General features: G+C 33.7%; 1 protein-coding gene across 1 annotated transcript in view; it reads left to right on the top strand.

Moving 5' to 3' along the window:
• Raph1 (Ras association (RalGDS/AF-6) and pleckstrin homology domains 1) overlaps positions 1-25211 on the top strand; it is a 60588-nt gene that overhangs the window by 11038 nt on the left and 24339 nt on the right. Inside the window, 6 exon segments of the mRNA XM_048808351.1 lie at positions 16788-16865; positions 17416-17575; positions 18625-18746; positions 19970-20035; positions 21352-21495; positions 22266-22376. Of these exon segments, the coding sequence (XP_048664308.1) occupies positions 16788-16865; positions 17416-17575; positions 18625-18746; positions 19970-20035; positions 21352-21495; positions 22266-22376 (681 nt within the window).

Genomic DNA, 25211 nt, shown 5'->3' with positions numbered 1-25211 from the left:
ACTGGATAGGAAGGAGCACAGGACTTTCTGAAAGCTTCAGAAGTCCTACACATCTGAATGATTGGAGTTACACATTGATTTTTTTTTTTTTCTTGTAGCAACCTTTCTCATGGCTTCACTGAAATTTTTTCATGTGTACCAACTTGGTGTTTAATTCCAATTTGACTGGCCTAGTGAATTTAACAGCAGAAGAAATAGCTATCAGATGAAAGAAGAGACTGAAGATTTGGTTAATCTGGGGGAAAATCTAGTTCAAGAGCATTTTTCATATATACTTTCTGTCAGCACTGGCATATATGCTGTAACTCACATTATATGTATTTCTTGGGAATCTACATTTTTCGCTTCTCTGCAGAAATAAAATGACTTTATTTGATTTTAGGTCTGTTTTGTTTGGGGTTTGTGGAAAACTGGTAAAGAACCTTTTTTGTTTGTTTTGAACAAGAATAGAAATATATTCATGGGTTTTTAAAGTTGATCGGGTCTCTAAAATATAAAATGATTTTAAAAACATTCAAACATTAACTGGCTATTTAATGGCATGTAGAACAAGAGGAATAAAGAGAAAAGAGGAGGAAATAGAAAACAATAGAAGCAGCTTTACTGAGTGCTTATTCTGTGTTAAGCATTGGATTTTGCATGTCTTACCACACTGATTTTGCCAAACACAATGTATGGAAATGAGGCAGAGAGTGACTGCATAATCTGCCCTAGGATTTGAACATAGCAACCCTTGGTTGTAGACCTCATGTCACCATATCATGCTGCTTCATCAGAGAATTGAAGGGGAATCCAGATGAGTATACTGGCCAGTGTTCTCAGTGGGAGACCTAAAGACCGAACTTCATGGACAGGAGAAAAAAAGGGAAAGAGATCTATGCAGCAACACCCCCATCTTGTGGTGTTTTGGTATATTTTTTTAATGTTTTGGGTTAAATTTAAGAATGGAATAAATTAAGTCTTAAATAAAATTCAAATGAGGGGTGACAGTTTCCTGTTTTTAGAGTAATGTAATTCAGTTATCATTTAACGCTTATATGATATATAAATGCTATTTTTACCTTTATTTGACACATGAGTAAACAAGTTAAATAGTTAACTCCAAAATCACATTGTCAGTAAATGGCCATGCTGGGGCTTGAACCCAGGCACTCCATTTCCAGGATCTGCATTTTTTGTCATGCTATGCTTATTGTCAACAGAACACTTGTTAAAAATACATATGTGTCAGTAACAGATGAATGTACATCTCTTTTACTGAAACAGTGGGTGCACAAACCTCCATTTCTTTTCTCTGATTGTAATATAAAGTATTCACTCTCATGAGCAAGTATTTTATTTGTAGCCACTCCTTTTGTACAAAGCCATTTCTTGATAATGGTTTGGCTCTTGTGTTTCGATCAATGCTTTTCAATATGTACCCTCCCATTCCTACCCCAAGGATTCTGGCTGGCAAATGATACTTCATCTTAAGTTAGCATTTGGTTGTAGAAAGAGGTGACCCATAACTTATTTTGCCAAGATTTGTGGGAAAATTTTGAAAGATTGATACAGAATCTGATAACTTTATAGCACAAATGAAAGTTCTTGGAACTGAGAAAGTTAAGAGCAAAATTTATGTGGAGAATTGATCCTTGAATTCATTTTTCCTACATGTTTTAGACTAGGATATGATAAAGAGTAGGTAAAGATTAAGTTTGGGATAGATCATTTATTTAAGTATTAGGTACCTTGTAGAAAAGGAACCGAATTAACATGAAATAAACCATAGTCTGGTTTTTTCATTTTCATCTTTTTAATGTAATAGCAGAAATTAATTTCTACTCTTTGTGTGTTTTATTTTGTGTTTTTGTCCCTTTACAACATAGCTTTTATAAGAATATATTGAATTTTAGTAACTACATAATGTTCCATTATACTGTTCAAAATGGTAGTCAGTCATCTCTTTTAGAATATTTTAGATTTAACTGTCAAGCTTACAAAAAGTTGAAAGAATAATAGAAAGAACTCATGAAATTTATTAACCAGCTCCACCAATTTTAACATTTTGCCACATTTACTCATTCCTTGTATGTATACATTTTTTTCCTGAACCATTTGAGAATTGGTTGCATTTGTCGTGTCCCTTTAGCCCTTAAACTTCAGTTTCTTTGTCCTAAGGATAAGGATATTGGCAATATAGGTTTGATAGGTCTCCTCTTGATCTAGCAGTTGAAACATGCTGTAGAACATGTGTAATGAGAAAATTTAGAGATGGAAAAGCAAAAACTGTCTTGATCTGACCAAGCATGTGGCAGGAAAGCCTAGCAGAAATAGTTATCCATACATTCCATAAATATTTGAGAGCCTAGGCAAGGCACTGGACTGTAAGGGATCATAATTTATTTACAGTGTCCTTAGGATGATCTAGCATGTGAGAAAGAAGGGTATAGAATTGAAACCAACCAAGGGATTGCAATAGAGTGTGGCAAGTACTATGATAGGAAAGACAAACCTTTTTTGGTTGAAAGATCATTAATGACTTTGATAATGAATTACAAAATGCATTACAATTCAAAGGATAAAGGCTTCAGAAAAAAAATTATTTCAGGAAATTATGAAATAAGTGAGTAGCTAAAAGGTGGAGGAGCTTTAGATCATGAATTTAGGAAAATTGGTAGTGCAGAGGAGAAAATACTAGTTTAACCAGGAAGCTTCTTCCCCCCCCCCCCGTCCCCCCCCGTGCCCTCACCCTTAGTGGGCTGGCCTCATTGAGTATCAGAGACTCATGTTGGAGGAAGAATGAGTAGAATCTGGGATATGCTTGGTTTTGTTATTGTTACATATTGGTGGGTGGGGAGGCTATTTATATAGAACTGGGGGAAGATATGATAAAGAATATGGATTTAGTTCCAGAGTTTACTTTAGTGATAAGATCCTCATGATGGATGTGATTTTCTTAGTAATGGGGGGAAGTGAGCTCATGTGACAAGGGGGAAGGGAGAAGCTAGAATCTTGAAGAACTCAGAACAGGGTACGAAAGGATGATTTAGCGGAGTGAGGGGTAGAGGTGAAGAGTGCTGCCAAACCGTGGTCAAAGCCAAATTAAAGTTTGTCAGCCTGAATTGGTATTGGACACGATGTTTGTGCACAATTCTCCCATGAGTTGTATTGTCCAGAGGTAGAGGGAGATGATTCATAAATTATTAAGGCTTAGGATCATTTGGTCCCAATCTCTAATTTTTGCATAAAAGAATCTAAGGTAATTGCATGTAACTTTTCATTACTCTTTTGTTTCATTACTGTTTTGTTTCATTTCAGTGATCCTTTTTTCTTTCTGCATGACAAGGAGAGCTGCCCTTTTCACCTCCTTTACCTATCATTTTCTTCCTTCCTCCATTTTCACAGCATGCTATTTCTCTGAGATGTCCCCGCAAGCAGGCCAAGCGTCATATTGACTTCACAGAAGAACAGGCTGAACTGACACCTGTAAGTTCTGTAAACATGTCATGGGACTGTTTAAATATCAGTGGAGAGGAATGAATGCATTCATTAGAACTCCAAATGATGAAACCTTTCATATAACACCAATTTTTCAAGTAAAAAATCATACAAGCAATACCAAATAAGCACCTTTATGATAGGGTATCAGTGAATATTGATACTGAGGGTAAATTAGGTAGGTAGCATATCTGACATACAGAATTTTTGCATTGGAACCAGAAACCACATTTTCTCTTTTCTTCTGAAGTCAAGGGCTTTTGTTAGTTTCTTAAGATATTAATAAATTTAGCCATTCTTCAGGATGGGGGTTATCAAATAGAATGACTTCTGCATTAATTCTTAACGGAAAACCTAGTTTCGGTTGATAAATCTGGATGCTTCAGAGCTATACTGTTCCATAGGGTTGAGACTAGCCACACGTGACTGTTAAGTACTTAAAATGTGGTAACCCAAATTGAAATGTGCTTTAAGGATAAAATACATACTGAATTTTCAAGACTTAGTATGAAAAGAAAGAACATATTTCTTTTAATGCATTTATATAGATGACTGGTTAATATTCTGGGTATGGTTTCTTTATACCTTTTCAAATTACTTTATGGTTTCATAGTTTTCAGTCCCATGGTCAGTCGCTCCCTTGTTTGGGGCCTAAGGTGAAGTAGAACATTATGGTAGAGGAAAGCTGCTCTGCTCATGGCATCAAGAAGGAGAGAGAAACCAGGGAGAAGGTAAACCCTTCCAAGGTACTCCCACATTGACATACTTTCTCCAGCTAGGTCCCACTTCCCAGTTGTCCCTTCAGCTATCAATGGATTAATCTACTAATGAAGTCAGCTCCAGTTATTTCCTAAAAGCCCGGGAACACATGAGACTTTGGGGGATGTTTCAGATCCAAACCATAACAAATGTAGATTTTTCATTGTTATAAATATTTTAAATAAGTAATATGACATATTTTAAGCAATCCATATAAATGAAACCCATTGAAATTCCTGTATCCCATTATTTAGTTCTTAATTCTAGTCAATGAAATTTCAGATCTCTCTTTCACTTGTATGTGATGGAGTGTGCAATAATACTACCACTTATGATTTGGGTAACTATTACTTTAAGCTGGGTTTCCACTGTTGAAATGATTTTCCACTACTGTGAACGGTTCTTCATAAATTTTGAACAAAAGAAGGCACAGCATTCCCTCAATTTATTTTACTGGGTAAAAGCATTCCTTAAACAACAACAACAACAACAAAAAATTTTTTTAATTAAAATTACACAAAATTTTACTTTGTGATTATATGTAAAATGGAGTTAGATTCTGAGCTCAGATTGTTATAAATGGGATTTCCCATTTGTATAATTTTCCATGTAAGGACATTAAAAAGTTATGTGGGATGGGGTGTGTGCTTGCACAGCATCCGCAATTTCTGACTTACCTCTCAGTAAAACTAGATAAGTAACAAAAAGTAACACTTTTCTTCATTATGGCATCCCAAAACGTCCTTACCATTGTTTGAAATGCCTACTTGAAGACAGAGCTACCCTCTTTGAGAACTGTTCTTCTGAGATCTCTCTGCTGTCTGCTCCCTCTTCCATCCCACAGCCTCTTACTCTGGATTCAAACTTTTTCAACTTAGCCACTAATTTTGGCCTAGGTACTTACCTCCTACTTGCTCCCATGCCACCTGACACACTATATTATAGTTTCCAGTGGGCCTGTGTCTCTGTTACAATCTCAATTCTGTGACAGCAGGAGTACCTACATGTCTGTCACTTTTGCATCTCCAGTCCCTGGCGTAAGGTTCCAGGCTCAAAGTTAGAACCAAACAAAATTTTGAATTAAAAAAAGAGAGAGAGAGAGGAAAAAATGGAGAGATAAAGAAAACATGTGAAATGGATTACAAAATAAGCCTCTGACTTTGTGTTTATAGTGGTAAATACAAGATAATAAAGGCCCTATTTTTATGAAGCTGTGTATATTGTTGTTAACTAGCAACATGTGCCAAGACTGAGGTTAATTGGGTCATGTGTCCAAATCACTCTCTGAATTTCCTCTTCTTCATTCTTCAACTACATACCACTCCTCTTATCCCTCCTGCATCTTTCCTCAGTAACCAGTTTCCCCTGACCCACCATTGCCCCTTCTTTATGAAGAACAGAGTTCTAGAAGAAATATGTGACTCAGATACAGAAGGTCATGTTTGGGTATTGTTTTTGTGTTCTCATTTTTTTATGTGACATTTTTAGGTTGCTTGCCATAGTGATTGCTCCCTTTTTATTTTAAACTATTTTACTATTTCAAAATGAGTCTTAAGCAAATGTAATTAACCTTGCCTCTTACTGAGCAAAAAAAAAAAAAAAAAAAAAATTAGGGACTTTTGAAGTCTAAAGGTGATATGAGTGTGTGGATTTGATTAAATAAATCTTTTGTTTGTTTTTTTTTTTTTAAACTGAAATTTGAATTTAATATATGGGATTACACTTACCAAATCATAATTTGTTTTGATGGCCTGAGGACTATTTCATCTTTTTAAATTTGAAATGTAATAATCTGAATATAGATATTCTACTGAGGATCTTTTTCTGAAAAAGTAACTTTTATAAGATGAATAGCAGTGGATTTTCAAGAAATTTCCTCAAAATACATATTATATGTTTTATAAATCTATGTAAGAATACATTTTTCTCATCATGTGTGAATAGCAAAAAATGAATGGGAATAAGAGCAATGAATGTTGTAGTTGCTCTTTTTAATTGTGCATTCCATTCTTTATTTTTCTCAATTTTCTCCTTGTCTTAGCTGATCTTCAATTATAAACTGAATCAAATTTTAAAAAATTTACTGCCTACCTATTGCCTTTGTGGATAAATCAACCAATAAATTTATCTTTAGGATCACTGTACCATCTATGTGAAAGGGCCTAGGGATAATATTCTCTGTTCTTATTATTGTTCAGTCTTGTTGGTGATAATATTTGTGTCAGTCAGTGAGTCGGTCTTCCTTCCTTCCTTCCTTCCTTCCTTCCTTCCTTCCTTTCTGGAATGAGTGAGATAGAGGCAGGTATAAGTTCATCTTGAATTAAAATTCAGTTTCTTTGTTTTTTTCCCCCATTTTTTAGTTGTAGATGGACACAATCACAATACTTATATTTTATTCACTTATTTTTATGTGGTGCTGAAGATCGAACCCAGTGCCTCACAGGTGCTAGGCAAACACTCTTTAACACTGAGCTATCACCACAGCCCCCAAACTCAGTTTTAATAATAGTCAATAAAATAACCTTGTAGCAAACTCAACATGGTGTAAATCTGAGCGAAGAGTAAAGAGTAAACTAGTATTATCTTCTATAATAATGTTTCAATCTTAAAGTAGTATGTTTAGTACTTCCTGAAAGTACAGCTCTAAGTATTTGCTTACATGTTTCTTTCCAAATAATTTCTCTCCAAAAAAATTCTCAAGTGTTCAATTTATAAAATATAACATTATAGAACATTTTCTCTATAACTCTTCTCAGCTGTGTTGTGTGTTAATTTAAACAGTGATTTGTAATTGCATAGTATTAAAAAATAAACACTAACTCAAAGTTATTTAGGGAAAGGCAAGTCTAATTATATATATCAAAACAGTTGGAATTTAAGGATAAGCCAGTACAGTTGCATAAAATTATCTTATAGCATGTTGTTAAAAGTTATTAAAGGGGAAAAAATGAAAGTTATTAAGGGGGGAATGGTAGTTAGGGATTATATTATTCATAAACATTTTTATGAAAATATTAATTACTTGAATTAATGTAAACCAATTCAGGGGGGAAATCTTAACAGTTTGTTTATATAATTCATTTGCTATACAAGTCCTTTCCTTTGTGAATGTCTGATTTTTTTCAACATGGTCCTATAATGAGTGGGTTGATAAAATTTTACTGAAAACAAGTATGTCACATCAGGCAATATTGAAAGATGCTTTTCCTTGTGTTATGGCTGTCATTGAATTGATCAGAAATACTTGAAGTATTTAAAATAATGTAGTCTTATTATGTTCTCATCAGAAGATAATATTCAAAACTTTGTAGATCTTGCATAGACGTTAGCAACACGAACACATGTTTAGTCATAGATTTCTGGCATGTATGTATTTGTTCTCTGCACAACACTCATGAACCAGCTCTGAGATTTTTGTCTTATCCATTTTCCTGAAGAGCCAGGAATCGGCAAGAATCACCTGTGACTCACTCATGGGCCTAGATGAAGTCTTTATCTCCCCTCCTTTGCTTTTGCTTTTGCTTTTTCCTTTTTCTTCCCCACCCCTCTTTATATTTTCTTTATGGACATATTTCACTTAGTTTATAAAAAATTATATGAGATTAATTATAGAGAATCATTCTTGCTTTGTCTACTTTATATTTTAAACACACAATGCCTCCACTGACTTCTGTTATTGCCTTTTTTGTTTTTCTCTCTTTTCCTTCACAAGCACTCCTATCTGGACAGGGAAACCTCCCTTCTTCTGAGAAACATTGCAGGAAAACCTTCTCATTTGCTGACCAAGGTGATCCTACTGCTTTCCACATGCATGTAACTATTTACTGCCTTGTAGGTAGAATATAATTTGTTTTTGATTGTGCCCTCAGATTATTGTTTTCTTATTTCAGCACCTTTGTCTTTAATAGAGCTACTTTTTTTCCTCACCAAATGTAACTGTCTACTTAATAACTGTTGGAAGATATCAAGAGTAGAATATATTTTTGGTAATTTTCACTAGTTTTTAAACTTTTGTAAATGCCTAGTAGTCTTTTCAAGTATGTTATGTTGTACTTTTTCTAGTTTAATGTTCTATTGCATTTTTAAATCATTGCTTTAATTTTAACCTTTGTTACTAATGGCTATCTAAACTATGAATTCTTTAACAAGCTGTATAATTTTTATTTATATTATCACCTCCTTGTTTAATTAAAACATTTACTTATGTAAATAGAATCTTGATGTTTATGAACTTAATCAAATTGGAGGAGAAGGCTGCAATTTTAATCTCTTAGTTCTGCAACCTCAGAGTGGTTTGAATCAGTCCAGCTGAATTTTCGTTGGGCTAGTGTTTTCAACAATTTAAAATCTTTTAGCAGTCAACATCATTAATCAGGAAATAATAGAATCAGGAAGCTGACTAGCTTTCTATCTATTTTCAAGTCATGTCTGTATTTCATTATGTTCTTTAAATGTTGTAATATTAAATTCAAGAATGTCAGATTCGATCATTCAAACCGTGCTGAGGTGTGGCGTGTATATTGTACATGCAATGAAGTTACCCTTTTCAATAGATTCTCACTGCAGAATGCACACAGCAATTATGGGTAATGGCCTCTAACTTGTTACTGTGTTTGAGGGTTTTTTAAATTCATTGGTTCCTAACCTTGTAAACTTGGGAAAGAATTTGATAGACTAAAATTAAAATCTCCTCAAGAACCAGCTCAAAGAGAAGACCCTTTGACAAAGAAAACAGTGGGACCCTTTCTCTTGCCTAGATTTCTTTCTTTAATGTAGGTCTGTGAGTGGAGGTAAAAGTGTAAAGCTTAGGCCAAGTGCAAGGTCACTTAAGCAGGTTCTTTTATAATCTAAGCAAAGTTTTTTTTTTTTTCCTTTTTTTCTTTTCCTCAGCTCTTTTCTGCCTTCTGTACTTGTGAACACATTTCCAGGTGGTTTCAAGGGTTTCCTCAGAGATCACCAGTATCTTGCTAGCACTTAAATCCCTTAGGTGTTTAGCCTTTTATCATTCTTCCCAGAGCCCAACAATTTATTTTCATTTTCTTTTGACCTTACTGTTTCTACTTAGGATGCTGCCCTTCTCCCTTAACCCAAGTTAAACTCTCTGGTTATCATTGGCACCTTTTCTCTTCTAATATCTCAAGTCTGTAATGAAGCAGTATTTTTCAGTTTTCCCATCCATTTAATTTCCATTGCTGACCCCACCCTAATAATAAGCTCTTATCTCTTCTCAGAGACACTAGAGTAGTCTCTATTTTTGCCTGTTCCCCCTCCAGTTAATTTTGTATACTGTGCTTAGTAAAAGTTTAACCCTTTACCTTTACCATTTCTATTTCTTAAAATAAGTAATACTTACAGAGTCAATATTTTGCTGGGTACAGTGATACAGTATTGTGTAAAGTGGATATGTTCCTCATCCGTAGGACCTCACAGTCTACATACAAAGATAGATCGTGAACGTTGACAAAGAAGCACAGAAAAGAAAATGTTAAGTGCATGAAGAAAACAAGGGAAAGGTACACCTGTGAGAAGAGGATCAGGGGTCCATTTCATTTAGATAGTGAGATCAGAAAAGGTCTTCCTATGTGGGTTGCATATAAGGTAAAGCCTGAAGGATGAAAAGATGCAGCCTAACAGGAGAAGGGAGTGTTCCATGTAGACGGGCTGAGGGAAGAAGAGCTTGGCATGCTTGAGACCATATTGCTAGAGATGAAACAGTTAAGTTAGGGTACAAGTGTCTTGATTTGGGTTTAGAGAGGTAAATAAGAGTCAGATCATTCAAACCGTGCTGAGATGTGGCGTGTATATTGTACATGCAATGAAGTTACCCTTTTCAATAGATTCTCACTGCATTGGGGGGTCTGTATTCATATACATTATATATGAAAGTCACTCTATTGAAAAGAGTAACTGTATTGTCCACTTAACAGATACTTACTGATTACCTTCTGTGTACCAATGTTTGCAGCCCTGGAAATATGACAGCAATTTAAGCAAATTTTTTTTTTCCATGGGAAGGGTTGTTCTTGGCAAGTTTTGGGTAAATGGGGCTAGTAACTTTTCTACTTCTGCCCAAGAGAAAGCAATTCCAACTGCAGTAGCAGAGCCATTCTTGCCCTCATCTTATCTTCACCTTTGACCCAGTTGTGGCATTAGTGTATCTGGCCAACATCTGACTCTACCTACCTTATTTATACCACCCACCCTGCTTTTGTGGAACAAGAAATTTGAGCAGGATGCAATGTGATGTATAGAATCTAAATACTTTGGGTGGCTTTGGGATGGAGTCATGAAAGAGGTGATAAAAATTCCTAGGCAACTCAGCCACAAGGGCCTCTCAAAGGAGACTTAATCCTAGTGCTGATGGCAGTGCCCTCTCTGCCAGAACATCTGGCTGTTCTGAAATAAGTATAACCTTGTCTTTATATTTGGTGCTGAGGATCAAACCATTACCTTTGGCCTTACACATGCTCACTCCCCAGCCCAAAGTACATACCTCTTACCAACTGTGTGGCAGTCCGACTATCCCTAGGAGTCTGGTTCCCTCTTTGCTGACTCCCTCTGAGAAGTCAATGTTTTAAAAACTGCTCTAATAACTACCTATATGGTCTTGAAAAGATAACAGTCTTTCTGAGCCTCAGATAATTGGTATAATGTATATAATAACAATACCAACCTTATAATTTTGTTGAGGTGAATGAGATTCTGTGTCTGATATACCTCATAGTGGCAAGTTCTAAGTATTCACTTAATGTTAGCTCTATTTGTGAGGCTATGAAGTTCGTGATTTCTTCAGAGGAAATAAACTAGTTATTATTATTATTATTTTGGTTCAAAACTGTTATAGAATAAAGCAATTAATAGACAAAGTTATTTATACTACACATTCTATGAATCATTTTAATTTTTAAAACTTTTAAATTATTGTAATCTATAAAATAAACTAGATTCCCAAGAAACTGCTAACTACTGTTTAGCTTCTTAATTTCTGTTGGGTTTGTTCTGAACTGAAAAGGCCTTAATCTCTCAATTGAAGGAATTCACTAGCCCTCTCTTAGAAGCTGTATATCTCTTAAGTACAGGTATGCTAATTTTTACACCACACACAGTGTTCTAACACTTTATAATCATAATATTGTTTTTATTTAATCATAAGATTCTCACTCTGTTTTTGTCCTTTATATAAATTTCAGACAGCTTGGCATTCAGTGGTTATTGATAGCCATGCAGGCATTTTTTCAGCAGAAAATTGGTTGTCTCTTGCTCTTTTAAAAGATGCAGTAGGAGAGAAAATGGTTCATATGTGTGAAGTGCCCTTTACTTCTATTTAGGATAGTAGTGAGATAGTGTAAAGGAATAGTCAGAAGAAAAGAGACAGAAAACTTAAGACCTGAGTTTGTCAGTACAACAAGAGATGAAAAAGAAAACTTTGTGCTTTGTGTTAATCACTGAGAATAGATTTGCATTGCGTTTATAAATAAACTGTTGCAGATCTTCCTAAATATGTCATCTGAACATACCAGCAAAGATTTATTTATCTTTTCCCATATTGCACAACACCAACATCTTAGGACAATTTATTTTTTCCCAAGTTGTTATGGTTAAAATATATGGTTAGAGGGCTCATTGGTATAGAGCTTGCCTCAAATGTGTGAGACACTGGGTTCAATTTTGAGCATCGCATATTAATAAACAAAAAAGTCCATTGACAACTAAAATATATATATATATACACACACATATATATTATATATAGTTGTAGCTTAACTATAGCAGATATAAATAGAATTTAACCAAGGAAGTTTCTTAACCCACAGGAGCATCAGATACTATGAATCTTGCAATTTGATGAAAGTTTTTTTCTTTCTTGTTTTGCTCTAGAAGTGATATTCAGACACGTATTCAGAGGCATCATGATCAATTCTGTTAACTCAGAAAGCTTCTGACAGGGATTATCCTTGTAATAAGCTAGAGAAGATAAACTAAAATTTGCCTATATTAAAATTAAAAAACTAGCTCAAATTTTAATTTGATACAGTTTTTTAACTATGTTTTACTTTTTTTAATATTTGTTTTTTAGTTGTAGGTGGACACAATAATCTTTATTTTTTTTTAAAGATGACTTTTTTATTTATTTTTTTTTAATATTTATTTTTTAGTTTTCGGTGGACACAACATCTTTATTTTTATTTTTATGTGGTACTGAGGATCGAACCCAGCACCCCACACATGCCAGGCGAGCGCACCACCGCTTGAGCCACATCCCCAGCCCCTTTATTTTGTTTTAATATGGTGCGGAGAATTGGACCCAGAGCCTCCTGTGCTAGGCAAGTGCTCTAGCCCTGAGCCACAACCCCAGCCCCTTGATACATTTTTTTATACAGACCAATTTATGTAGCTGTTGAAGAAAAATATTTGAGCAATAGGAAAGTAGCAGAATTTAGATTTTCCCCACCTACCTGCTTTACATAAAAATGATTTCCTAATGGCTAAGAAGTCTAATTGGCTTAATGTGTTAATTGGTCTCTTGTTTATTTAATACTTCCAGTGTGTGGAGCAGAAACCGATATCTGAGTTTAAGCTAATCCTATTATTGAATGACTTTTCATGTCAGTGCTTCAAAAGATAGCACTGATTGTGTTCTATTGCATTTGACAGTAGCATAAAAAAATAGGAGCATGTAAATATTATTTATAAATATATCAATATAACTTTTAAATTTTATATTATTTTTGAATAGATTTTATTTTTTAGAACAGTTTTAGGTTCTGACCGTGTATCCACCATTATAATATACACAGTAATTTCACTACCCTGGAAATCCACTGTACTCTGCCTCTTCACCCCTCCTTTCCTGTGACCCCCAGCAACCACTAATATTTACCATCTGCAAAGTTTGACTTGTCCAAAATGTCATGTAGTTAGAATTATACAATATGTAACTTTCAGATTGACTTCCTTCACTTACTAACATGCATTTTAAGATACTTTCATGCCTCTTAATGGCTTGATAGCTCATTTCTTTTTCTTTTTTAAATTTGTATGTTTAGATGTTGATGGACCCTTATTTTATTCATTTATTTATATGTGGTGCTGAGAATTGAACCCAGTGCCTCATACATGCTAGGCAGTGTTCTACCACTAAGCCACAACCCTAGCCCCATTTTCTTTTTAGTGCCAAATAATATTCTGTTGCCATGATGCACCATAGTTCATTCACTTTCTGGAGGACATCTTTGTTGCTTTCAAGATTTGGGCATTATGATAATTAAAGCTTCTGTAAACACCTGTGTGCAGGATTTGGGATAAATTTTCAACACATTTGGGTAAATACTTAGAAACATGATTACTGGGTCATATGGTTAAGAGTATGTTAAGTTCTGTGAGAAACTGCCAAACTGTCTTCCAAAGCGGCTCTACCATTTTGCATTCCCACAAGTGTTAAGTCGGAATTCCTATTGTTTCACATCCTCACCAGCATTTTGTATTGTCAGTGTTTTGAATTTTGTCCATTCTAATAAATGTATAGTGGTATCTTATTTTAATTTGCAATTCCCTATTAACAAAGAATGTTGACCATTTTTCCTTAAATTTATTTGCCATCTGTATGTCTTCTTTTTTTGAGGTGTCCAAAGAACTCCTGTTTCATATTTTTGTTGAAGTATATGGGGTTTTTGTTTTGTTTTTGTTGCTTATTTTGGTTTTTTAGTTTTAGATGTCTTTTGCTGCAACTATTTCTCTTCCAGTCTGTGGCTTGTCTTATTCTCTTAAATATGCCTTTTTTTTTTTTTGTCTTAAAAATGTTTTCAGCTTTGAAGATATCTTCTAAACTTTTTTTATGTGTGCAGATTGATTATAATATCATAAATAATTTGGCCATTTAGAAGTTCATATTTGTATTTCAAATACCAAAAACATTGTTCCACATCAGTTTTTCCTCATCAAACTTTAAATTTACTCTTTGGCAATGTGAAGTGGAACTTTCAAATTTGGCTTGGCAAAGTTTTTTTCTCTGAAGCACCATTCATGCACAAGGATGAGGGAATGGCAAATGCTTTCTAGTGGTTTTTATGAAATCAGTTACTTGACAGTTCAAAGTATTTTAGATTACTTTATAGAGCTGTGTTGTACTCCTCAAAAACACATAGGGTTTGGTAATTTGCCTGGTAATGACTTTTATTTCTCTAAAACTGAATTCTAGAAACAGTGATAGTAGTTAAAGCTTTCTTTCAAGCTTGCTTTTAAAAAGAAAATGTAGTCATCACATTTTATAACTGTTTATTTGCATTAAGGATGGGGAAATAAGATGATTTAGTCAAAGGAATATATCTATAATAGTACAAGAACTGAGTTTTATCTTATCCCTCTCCACTGTGAAAATAATTGGGTTTACAGATAGTATTTCCAGACCTTGGTTATTATGTTAATTTACTGGCTCCTTTCACTGAAAGGGATCAGATTTCTGGCTAACAAGCTCACTGTCTACCCTATCCACTGTTTCTCTGTTCCACATAGTAAATACTAAGCTCAAAATGAGGGGAGACCATGTAGAGTATGAAATGGAAAGAGAAGCAGTTAGAAAGCCATCAAAATTTAGGTTAACAGAAAATAAATTTTTTAAATTAATTGAGTCTTTGCTTTTTGCCCTGGATGCTTTAGCTTTTTAATGAAAAATAGCATATGGATTCTGGTGTTTAATAACAATCCAGAGAGAATTAATGTTGGATTGATATAAATTATTTCTCCTTTAAAAGACATTAAATAAAGGAATATGTAGGATGATAATTTATTTTTTTTTTTTTAGATATTTTCCAGAGTAATAAAAAGCTTAAAAATAATCCTTTATAAACAAAAGTTTACTTATTTTTTTTTTTCAATTGGTGATTAATGCTACAGTATATTATGGCCTATTGCTGGAAATTACAAGTAAGTACTGGTGTTAGAGTACTGTGTGCTGTTTCACACAAAAAATAGAAAAATTGTTTACTTGTAGTTCTTTATAAATTTTACTACTGCTTATAAACTAGTTTATAAGTAGAAGTTATTAGAAATTGAGCTGTTTGGAAAGTTACACTTAGCATTTTTTAAAAATCTGATAAGGCAGGAAATGGAGTCAGGAGGATTCCTGTACTTCTAACTAAATATCTGAGCTATTGAGTATTTTCTCTCTGCATTATCTCTGCTTTTCATCTTTTATCTTCACTTAATTGAGTATCCCTGCTCTTCTCCTTTGTTATGTTTCCAATGCTTTCAGTGCTGGTACATAGATCTCTTTTCCTTAGGTGCCTTTGCAGGTCTAGAGACCTGCAGCCAGGTGGGGGGCAGTGCATCTGTAGCCATTCTGTCAACTGTGCTTGTATTTTTGAGAATCTGAAGAAGACTTTTCATTGATTTTTCTTTTCAACTGAGAGCCTCAAAAGTTGAAGGCAAGCAATACAGCATGACCTTGTCTTTCTTATAGGAGTTATTATGCACAAGTATTTGAAAACGAAAATCCAGATGAATCACAGATTCTTACTGCCTAATTAAACACTAGTGCTTTTTCTTTTACAAATTTTAGGCTCTTTTATGTCTGTCTGGGCAACATCTTCTTCATTGTCTTCTGTATATTTAAAGCACTTTAAAAAATATAACCCTGTGAAATTTCTAATCAAGAAATAATATTGTACTGGACTTGGCGGGTGGGGGCATTTGTGAGGACTGTAATCTAAATCCAAAAAACAAATAAATTGCTTTTGGTAAAGGAAAAAAAAAAATCTGATAAATGAATAAATAGAAATAAATTTGAATTTATTGATGTGATTATATTGTATGATTTTTCCAAAGCAGAGTAAAACAGGATGCAACAGCCACCTGTGTTTGTATTAGTAATTGAGAATGTACCTGTATTTATTATTTATTAAGGATTTTTATATTTTTTGAAAATAAATACATAATTGGTTTTTGCTGTAGATATTTTTTTCATAGCTTTATTGAGGTAAAATTGAAGTACAATAAAATGAACATATTTGAAGTACGCTGTAGATATTTTAAAGGTGATGATACATTTTCATTGTAACAGAACAAAATAGTATGCAAAAGGTTGCCCATACTTTGGAAGGAGTTACGGGATTGTGTAAGTATAACTAAGTGGCAGGCCCATAGATGGCTGTTATTTCCCCAAATCCAAAACTTGAAATTTAACTGCTTTATATTGATGGGATCAGATTTACTAATTTACTACATTAGAGTTCTCCCCTCCCTCTTATAATATGGAATCTAATTGTATTGTAAGACATTTTCAGGTCTGCATCTGTAAAAATGCTCTTTCCTTTACCACGTTTGCTTTCATTTTATGAAGAGGGCTATTTTTTAAATGTGCTCTACATAAGCATATGATGGTATATTCTTTTTTTTCTAATTTGTTATATATAACAGCAGAATGCATTTCAATTTATATTACACATATGATGGTATATTCTTAATGAAATCCAATGCTAGGAACAGCCTTAAGAATAAAATAGATTTCTCAGATAATTCATTAGTTTATCTGAAATGCTTTATGTTCACAGGAGGAACAGGCAGCAAAATTGAAAGCAGAGAAGATCAGAATCGCCCTAGAGAAAATTAAGGAGGCACAAGTGAAAAAGGTGATATGCAGGCTTTTGCCTGATTTCTGATTTTATCAGTTGTATGGATTTATGAAGAACTGCCTTATTTACATCATTTTCCTCTAATGTATGGAGTGGTAGGGGGTGTATTTCTTCTAGTAATACATTTTTCACATGTAAATTTTTTGTGGGTAAGATGTATTATATAGGAATAACTTTCATTCTGAATTCTAAAAGAATACAATGGAAAGGTCTCTTAATATTCTTCAATATTGTTATCTTAAAAGACTTTTTAAAAAATATTTTTTAGTTGCCAATGGACTTTATTTTGTTTATTTATATGCAGTGCTGAGAACTGAACGTAGTGCCTCATACATCCTAGGCAAAAACCCTATCACTGAGCCACAATCCTACCCCTTAAAAGACTTTTAATATTGATATTTAGTTTTTAGCTTATCTTTTGATAAATCCATTATTTCCATTTTAATTTACAAAGATATTAAGCAGACTACTAGTTGATATTACAATAAATCCTTTTCTAAAACGCCATTATTTGGTCTTCATTTAATTTTATTTTTACCTATTACAGCTGGTGATTAGAGTCCACATGTCTGATGACAGTTCGAAAACAATGATGGTAGATGAGCGGCAGACAGTGAGACAAGTGCTGGATAACCTGATGGACAAATCCCACTGTGGTTATAGTTTAGACTGGTCTCTGGTAGAGACCATTTCTGAGTTACAAATGGGTTAGTAATATCATCGCTTTAATTGCTTTTTAATTTCTGTGCAATCACAATGGTTTTCATGGTGATAGAAGCATTTTAAGACATCTTTATATTTTTTTCTATAAAATAACCAGGCAGTTTACCTTTTATAATTTGCCTTTTTTTACATTACTTTTTTTCTCAGCTATTTTGAGAGGTCTTTGAATACTAAGCAATTTGCAGTTTACTTCAGTTTTAAAATGGTTAAAAACAAAGTTTTTTTTTTAAGATGACAAAATACATTTTCCTTCAAATAAAAACTGCATACATCAATGCATTTACTAAGACATATTTATTTTCATTTGTAATTAAATCTTACCACCATTTAACTTTCAGGGCAAACAAAACATGAACAGATTTCGAAGAATCAATATCTAGAACATGTTCTTTAACATATGTTCAATATATATAAACATTCTTTGATACCTAATTTGGAAGTTAGAAAATGTATTTATGTTTAAAATTAAGTACTATTCATGAACCAAAGAAGAAATCGTATTGGAAATTCTTTGAATGTAAAGAATTAAATACTGTTGGCAGCACTTGATATTAAATTTTATAGAATGCAGATAATGTGTTTATTTTTTAAGGATGGGATGGATAAAAGCTAAAGGCTAAAGAATGATGTACAAATCAGAATACCTAGATTCTAGTCCTAATTCTTACCTGTCAATTGTGACTTTGTTAAGTCACTTCACATCACTAGGCCATGTTTCCTTTTACAAAAAATGAGGGAAGACAGATATTTTATCTGTAAGGGACAAGGATGTAGTGTTTATTAAGATTCTATAATTTTTTGTTTTGTTTTTTAAAATATTTTTTAGTTGTTGATGTACCTTTATTTTTTATTTATTTATATGTGGCACTGAGGATTGAACCTGGTACCTCACACATGCAAGGCAAGTGCTCTGCCACTTAGCCACAACCCCAGCCCCAGATTCTGTAGTTCTCAATGTGAATTCTTCACAAGGTTTCATGTCTTGTAATTCTGGTGAATACTAACAAAATATTGATACTTTATTTTGGGTTAGAGAGAATATTTGAAGACCATGAAAACTTGGTTGAAAATCTTCTTAATTGGACAAGAGATAGCCAAAACAAGCTTATATTTATGGAGCGTATAGAAAAATATGCACTTTTCAAAAACCCACAGGTAAGACTGAATGAATAATTACAAAGGTCAGGGTTTTTTAAATATATGCCCTATTTAATTCTGATACTGCTAAGTTAATAGAGTTTAAAAGACTGGCAGCCACTTGATTAGAGCAAAGCAGCTGCAAAACCCTATGAGAGCATTCATTAGTACTCTTGAGGTGTAAAGTTAGCTGAGCTCACTTCAGGGCCCACTGTGAAATTCCCAGTCCCACAGAGCCAGATGGGATACACCCTTGGAGAAACAGAAGTAGCTCTAGGGAGTTACCAGGCTTCCCTGTATTCCAGAGCTGTTTTGAACCCAGCAATTTCTTCAGTGAATTTTACATCTATCTTGTCAAAGGAAAAAAATAATCTATCTTAAGCCATTATCCAGTTGATACTTATTTGGACTTATTTTTAATTTTTTTTTTTTTTAAAGCCCAGTGAGTGGTCTCTGATTTTAAATGGCTCCACACTCCAGTATATGTTATCTTGATTTACTTGGCATCTTTCCTCATTCCAAAATAAATAATGTTTCCCAATACCTAGACGGTTTGTGAAAATCAATAGACTAGGAAAAATATCTCCACCAAAACCAAAGTAGAAATGAGAAAAAACAGCAGCAGTGTTAAAGGAATTGAATAGTTACCCTTCAGGCTTAATCATGACATAGCTTCTTGATATTTTAGTGAAGGTTACATACATATTTGAGGGTGCCAGCAGATGTTGTCTGATAAAAATAATTATGCTAATGATTACAGTTCAGATTTTTGTTGAACCAAGCAAATGAAATATGGTCTCATAGGATTTGGGATTTCTTCTTAAAAATCTACAACAATCAAATTTTCTGCATCTGGATCTGTTAAACAGCATATTTTAAGGAAATTTGCTTTACTTGTACTTAATAATTTATAAACCTTTCAGGTACTTTGAATGTAGCTTTCATTAGTTATCCCAGAACATATTTGTCAGCTGTTGCATGTAATATCACCTCAGGACTTGGAGAAGGCAGTTTGGGGAATGATTCACAGCAAGTGTTCAGGCAGGAAGCTGGGGCTAAGCATTTTAGTGATGATACCCATATACATATGGGGAGTTTTTGAAGCATTCCTCTAACTGTGCACTGGCAAAAATAGATCTAGAGTTAGTTGCTATTTCTCTTGAACAAATCATATACTCATCTCTACCAAGGGAATAGTAGAATGAGTTTATCCTTTAATTTTCATTTTATTGTTTTTCCAGAATTATCTCCTAGGGAAAAAGGAAACAGCTGAAATGGCAGATAGAAACAAAGAAGTGCTGTTGGAGGTATGACTCCCTGCCCCCGTTTTTCCTACACATTATTAAATTAAAATATTAAGCACCTTTTGGAACCTAGTATATTGGTCCTCCATATTCATAGTTGAGAAACCTGTATTCTTTGATAGCATGAGGGAGAGAATTCATCTGTGTGAACGTTAGGTCATTAAAGAGAACCTTTTAAAAACGAGTAATATTCTAGTGGATTAAAAGGAGTAACAAATTTTTAGGGTTTGTCAAGTTCGGAGGACAAAGCTGATCAATGAAAGATGTGGTTGTGCTATTTTTACCTCCTTTTTTTAGAGAGAAATTTGAATATAACTAGCAGTTCACAGAATATGTCAAACCTTAGCCATAAGTAACTCAAACAAATTCTTAAATTATAACGATCATTTTTGGAAAATCTTACAGAGTAATAAATTTAAATCTACCCAAATTTTTGGCCCCTTGGCTTTTTCTGATTTTAAAGAACTAAAATCAAAGAAGTTAGTAAGTTGAAAACCTGAATAAACTCTTACCAACAAGGCAATTAGGAAAATGAAGATCAGCACTCAATTTTTTAAGCTACACTTAAGAAAAAAATTTTATAATTTCTAGTTTCTCTATACTTTGAGGAGAAATGAGGAGAAATTAATTAGAATATCCTATGTTATTGTTTAATTAGGATTTTTTTTCTTTTACAAATACATGGTTGTTTTTAATATTAGATTTTTTTATTTAAGCATGGACAATGGAATTCAGAATTTTGAGTTTATTATTTTCAACCTAGTATTAAATATTTTATTATAAATAAATGTCCTCTTAGACCATATAAATTGGTACAGTTTTAAAATTTTTATTAATTATTCACTTGGCATGTTACTTTCTTTTTAACTTTATTATTCTTTAGCTTGAGAGCTAATCTGTTGTGATGTTAATTTGGAGAAGAAGTTTAATATTTATGTTAGCTTGACATTTTTATTAAACTTAGTGTAATTATGCTCTTTAGATTTCATTTAACTACTGTTATACAACTCAGTTGATATTTCAAGCTAGTTTCTCCTCAAAACGTTGGATAAAAGTTTGTAAAAAAAATCAGTATTTTATTTATGACTGATATTTTTTTACTTATTAAATATTTAGGGATTTCTTTAGTTGTTCAAAAATAATTCATACTGTATTTAGAGAATTTTCTAATTCTAATTCAGGTAAAATCAGCAGCATGATTTTAATACAGAACCATCTTGGCTTAATTACAGTGTCATGCATCTCACTGGAGTAGACACATCTTTTTTCCTTGATAAGTCAAGGATCATAAGTCTTTCCAAATCATCTTCTTATTTTAGGAATGTTTTTGTGGAAGTTCTGTAACTGTACCGGAAATTGAAGGAGTGCTTTGGTTGAAAGATGATGGCAAGAAGTCCTGGAAAAAACGTTATTTTCTGTTGAGAGCATCTGGTATCTACTATGTCCCTAAAGGAAAAGCAAAGGTGTGTGCTTTCTGTAGACTTGTTCCCCTCATTATGCTGATCACTCTTAATCTGTGCTGTGTAGGAAACACAGATCGATTTATTAATCTAAAGAGGAGGAAACCTGAGAATTTTCACTTCTTTGATTATTAATTTGGCACATCTTAATTTTCTTACCAAATTTGAAATCATAGTTTTGTTTATTATTTGTGGAACTCCTGCTGGAGTAGTTTTGTTGGGGGGAGAATAATTTTATGGAATTACAACCATTTCAATCTTAAGTAGTGGGCTTTTTGCTATTAGTACCGTTGGTATAGCTTTTGTCTTCTGTGCTCATTGGGGTTTAGGACTGTTTTAAGCACTTTACGGTATCATCTAGTTTTAAACCAATCTTATGAGTATATTGTGACCCTTATTTAACTGATAAGAAAACCCCCAGTTGAGAATTTCTGTGTTTGAGATATGCATTATAGGCACTGAACTACTTGATCCAGAAAGCTCTCTTGTATTATATTGATTGTAATATACCATGCTTTATTTAAATTATCTTTAAAATGTCAATAACTCAGTGTTCATTATGAATGGCAAGACAATAAGCAAAAATGGCCTGCCTTTTTGGTTACATTGCCAATCAAAGAACCATTTATAGAGCGTCTCATTCTCTTGTCTTCTATAAAGTAGCTGTAATTTCTATTTAATGTCTTAATTCTCAACTAAAAACTGTTACCAGATGTGATATATGCTTGCATCCACATTGTTGTCAATTTAATCTTTTGGGTATTTTTATCTAGGTCTCTCGGGATCTGATGTGTTTTCTCCAGCTGGATCATGTCAATGTTTATTATGGCCAGGATTATCGGAACAAATACAAAGCACCTACAGACTATTGTCTGGTGCTAAAGGTAAGTATGTTCTCTTTATAGGAATTTTAATTGATTAGACAGGTTTATTGGGCATTTTAGAATACTTTGAATCTCTATTAAGTAAACCATTTTTGCTCTGTTCAGTAGGTTTAATACATCATTATAGTAATTTTAATTGATGTTAGACACAGATTAAGGGCCATTGTAGAATAATTTGGATCTCCATCAAGTATACTATTTTTGCTTTACTCTTATAGGCTTAAAAAGGAATGGTAAGGCTGGGGATGTAGCTCAGTGGTAGAATACTTGCTGGCATGTATAGTCCTTAGGTTCCATCCCCTGCACTGCAAATTAAAAAAGGAATGGAGAAGGGTGGTAAGGGAAAAAAGAATGTTATGCTATAGCTGATCCTTAGCCAATTAACTCTTACTATATTAGTGGAAATGGGAGTAGATGCTAATTTTATAATAAACTTTGAGCCGTAACACATAAAATATATTTGATTATAAATACTGGACTTATTTTTTTAGACATTTTAGCCAAATGTGGGACCTGTTTAGTGTTTTAATTAGTTTTCCTGTGCTTAACTCAGAAGAACATCAGAGGGCACTGTGGCCAAGTTCAAAATCTATTGACTATCTGGTCTAGAAATAATTTTTGGGTTTTTTCCCCCCAAACTAAAGCCATAATAGCCTGTGCTATCCACACTATTTGGGGGAGTTTTTTACTCCTTTAATTGGGCTTTTGAGCTTCTTACACGGATTGTATCTGTACTTTTGAGAAGAACAGACATTTTTAGTCTTTTTCATGATCTAGAACATTGATAAAGGTACCACACAAAAACTCAGGGAACTCTGAGAATAATTAAGTTCTAATTGGCTCCATCTTAGCAACCCTTTATTAACTTCTTAGGTCTACATGCTTACATCACACTTGATTTCTCGTTTCTCTTGGAATTGTCCATTTGGTTTTAAGAGTAGTATTTATAAGAATTTTAAGTTAGAGTTTTGATTGCTTTGATAAAATTACTTATGTTGTAATGGCAACCTTTTATTAAGTAATATTTTTCTCAGAGAACACCACTGTATCATCCAGGTTACTTTCAGGAGCAAACAAATTTTTTTCTTTTGGTTGTTATTTTGTTTTTCAGTACTGAAATTAGAACCCAGAGCCTTGCTTGTGCTTGCTATCCAAGTGCTGTGCCACTGAGTGATATTCCCAGTCCTTTCTTAAGTTTTATTTTGAGATGGAGTTTCACTAAATTTCCCAGGCTAGCCTCGAACTTGAAAACCTGCCTTAGCGTCCCAAGTAGTGGGGTTATAGGCACTACCATCTCACCTGGCTAGGAGCAAATAATTCTTGAAAATTCAGTACAAAGTAAATTCATTCAGCAGTTTTCCAAATGAGGTGCAAGGTCCCCTGGGAGTCCCTAAGACCATAATATTAACGTTATGTTTATAATAATACTAGGATGTTATTTGCCTCTCACAAATGTATAGTAGGATATTTTGAGAGGTTATATAACATACAACAGTATTTTTGCTTTCTTGGCTACTGTAATGTGTATTTATATAATCTTAATTTTTTTTCTCAGTTTTAATTGCTAATAAGGTAAATATTGAAGGGCGGAAAAACTCTACCTCCATTTTCTTAATAAGTTAAGCACGATAACAAGTTTTATGTGGCACAGAAGCTCTCATATAGCAGTCAAGACCCAAAGAAGCAGTTAGAATTAGTTGCTTATATGCTGGATTGGACAAAGAAAAGTAAATTGTGAAAAGCAACTAAATTATATAAGGAAGTTTAAAAGAGAAGAGCTGTTTTAACAAGGTCTGTATAAAATCCTCTCAGTTTTGACTTCTCATGCTTGAAGATATTTTTTCTCTGTAGCATAGGGAGGGTGTCTTTTGCACTGGAATTCCATCTTCTGTTTATAAAAAGCAGCATGAAGCTCAAAGTGATCTTTTTTGTATCTGCTGTTTTCCATGTTAACTTAAATGGTATGTCAGAGTGGTATATTTTTGCCTTCTTCATTCAGTAAACAACCCATATACAAAGGTATTCAGGGTGTCTCAAAATGTGAATATAATAAGCTGTGTTTCAGTGGTTTACACCTGTTAAAAAGAACCCAGTTTTTTCCATCTTTCCCTGATCTGTCTTCTGCATGTCATCTTAATTGCCAGGCTGGCTCACTTCAGGGTATCAAGATGACTGCTGCCGTTCTAGGCATCAGATGTAGGCCCAGCAAAATCTAGCTAAAGAGGATCTTTTTCTCCCTTTACTCATCTTTTAAAAGGAAGTCATTATTTCCCAGAAACTAGCCAAGAGCCCTACCTTTGTAGATTTTTGAACAAAAGCACATCTCCCATTCTTAAACCAGTCACTGACTAGGGAAACAAAACCATTGGGGTGATTGATCCCTTATTGTTTAGAATTCATACCCTGTGGGACACTGGTGAGGGGTGGGGCTCTGCCAGGTAAGAAGTAGAGAAGAGATAGCTAAAGGGAAGGCAATTGACAATGTCTCATGAGTAAAATTAATTATGACCAGTAACTTGAACAAGTTGAACACCCCTAATCTGAAAATCCAAGACCTGAAATGCACGGAAACCCAAAACCTTTTAAGTGCCAACATAACATTCAGAAAGTTTCAGATTTTGGAAGGGCTTGGGATAAAACTCAGAGGTCGGGCATTCACAAGGCCATGGGTTGACTCCTTCCTGACATTCCCCCAAAATCAAGTTTCAGATTTTAGAACATTTCAGATTTTTGGATTAAGGATGTTCAAGCCGTAAAGTCTCTGGATATACTCCAGAATTTTCAAAACTTTGAAATCTGAAGCATTTCTGGCCTTAGGCATTTTGCATACTGGAT

This window comes from Marmota marmota, unplaced genomic scaffold, assembly GCF_001458135.2.
Source record: "Marmota marmota marmota unplaced genomic scaffold, marMar, whole genome shotgun sequence".
Classification (NCBI taxonomy): Eukaryota; Metazoa; Chordata; class Mammalia; order Rodentia; family Sciuridae; genus Marmota; species Marmota marmota.
This window is presented reverse-complemented; position numbering and strand designations above follow the sequence as displayed.